We start from the raw sequence: 1,791 nt of genomic DNA, 5'->3' as shown, positions 1-1,791 counted from the left end.
CATGGTAGTACGATAGGAAAGCAATACATGATGGGTATAAAAACAAGTATAGCTTTGAGAAAAATGGGAGGTCTATCAATCTTGCGTCATTAACATCGACACAAGTATATAAGGACCAAATTCAATTGAAAAATGAAGAAGAAGCGAGAGTGAGAGAGTTAGGGAAAAGGAGAGAAAATAGTGAGGTGGCCAATAGAGAGGAAAAGAGAGTGGAGCCACATGAGAGAAAAGACAGAGAGACTTTCGAGATGAGAGAAAAGTCGAAACAAAATTTCTTTATGAGAGAGAGTGAATTGAAAAAGGCAATAGTTAAGAAGCAACAAATAATATTGTTGGCTTATAAGGAATCACTCCTCAACTTTGGGGAGCATAACATATCCCTTCTTAGTTTGGTTATTTCTTTGTTGCAGGAATTTTAACACGTGTTTCCGAAGGATGTGCCTAGTGGGCTACCACTCATTAGAGGAATTGAGCACCAAATTAATTTCATACCTGGCGCTGTCATTTCGAATTGACTAGCTTATCGAAGTAATCCAGAAGAGACAATAGAGCTTCAGAGGTAAGTTGAGGAATTGATGAGCAAAGGATATGTACGGGAAAGCATGAGTCAATGTGCAGTACCTGTGTTGCTGGTGCCAAAGAAAGATGGAGATTGGAGAATGTACGTAGATTGCAGAGCCATCAACAACATTATGGTAAAGTATCGTTACCCAATTTCTAGGCTAGATGATATGCTAGATGAGCTACATGATGCATGTATTTTCAGTAAAATTGATCTTAAAAGTGGGTATCATCAAATTCGCATGAGGGAGGGTGATTAATGGAAAACGACTTTTAAAACTAAATATAGATTGTATGAATGGTTAGTCATGTCATTTGGACTCACAAATGCACCAAGCACTTTTATGCGGTTAATGAACCATGTTTTGCGTGCTTTCATTGGAAAATTTGTTGTAATTTATTTTGATAACATTTTAATCTATAGCAAGAATCTTGATGAGCATGTAGAACATTTAAGATGTGTGCTTGTGGTTTTGAGAAATGAACAACTTTATGCTAATTTTAAGAAGTGTACTTTTTGCACGGATAGAGTTGTGTTTCTAGGCTTTGTGGTTAGTACTAATGGTGTAGAGGTAGATGAAGAGAACATAAAAACTATTAAAGATTGGCCGACACCTAAAAGCATAACCAAAGTCAGGAGTTTTCATGGATTGGCTAGTTTTTATAGGCGTTTCGTCAAGGATTTTAGCACAATCACCACACCACTAACTGAGATTGTCAAGCAAAATGTGGGGTTTCAATGGGGGGTAAAACAAGAACATGCATTCAACATCATCAAAGATTGTTTGTGTAAAGCATCGATTTTAGCACTTTCTAACTTTGACAAAACTTTCGAGATTAAGTGTGATGCATTAGGAATAGGTATTGGAGCAGTCTTAATGCAGGATAAGAGACCTATAGCCTCCTTTAGTGAGAAGCTAAGTGGAGTAGCTCTCAACTATCCTACGTACGACAAGGAGCTCTATTCACTGTTCGAGCCTTGGAGACATGGCAGTATTACCTGTGGCCAAAAGAGTTTGTAATTCATTTTGATCATGAGTCACTGAAACATTTGCGGGGTCAAGGTAAGTTAAAGAAGCGACGTGCACGCTGAATGGAATTCATAGAAACTTTTCCATATGTCATTCGTTACAAAAAATGTAAGGAAAATTAGTAGCAGATGCATTGTCGTGAAGGTATGTGCTTTTAACTACTTTAAGTGTAAAATTGCTTGGTTTTTAGTACATTAAG

At 37.2% G+C, this 1,791-nt stretch overlaps 1 protein-coding gene across 1 annotated transcript; it reads left to right on the top strand.

The window, feature by feature from the left end:
• Nucleotides 1–575: 575 nt before the first annotated feature.
• Nucleotides 576–1,583, top strand: LOC111382199 (uncharacterized mitochondrial protein AtMg00860-like). The gene is made up of 2 exons (XM_023006105.1): nt 576–661; nt 986–1,583. Exons 1-2 carry the CDS (start codon nt 576–578, stop codon nt 1,581–1,583), a joined length of 684 nt encoding a protein of 227 aa, XP_022861873.1.
• Nucleotides 1,584–1,791: the final 208 nt, after the last annotated feature.

This window comes from Olea europaea, unplaced genomic scaffold, assembly GCF_002742605.1.
Source record: "Olea europaea var. sylvestris unplaced genomic scaffold, O_europaea_v1 scaffold2446, whole genome shotgun sequence".
In the NCBI taxonomy this organism is placed as follows: Eukaryota; Viridiplantae; Streptophyta; class Magnoliopsida; order Lamiales; family Oleaceae; genus Olea; species Olea europaea.
Note: the sequence above shows the minus strand (reverse complement) of the source record. Positions and strands in the feature narration are given on the sequence as shown.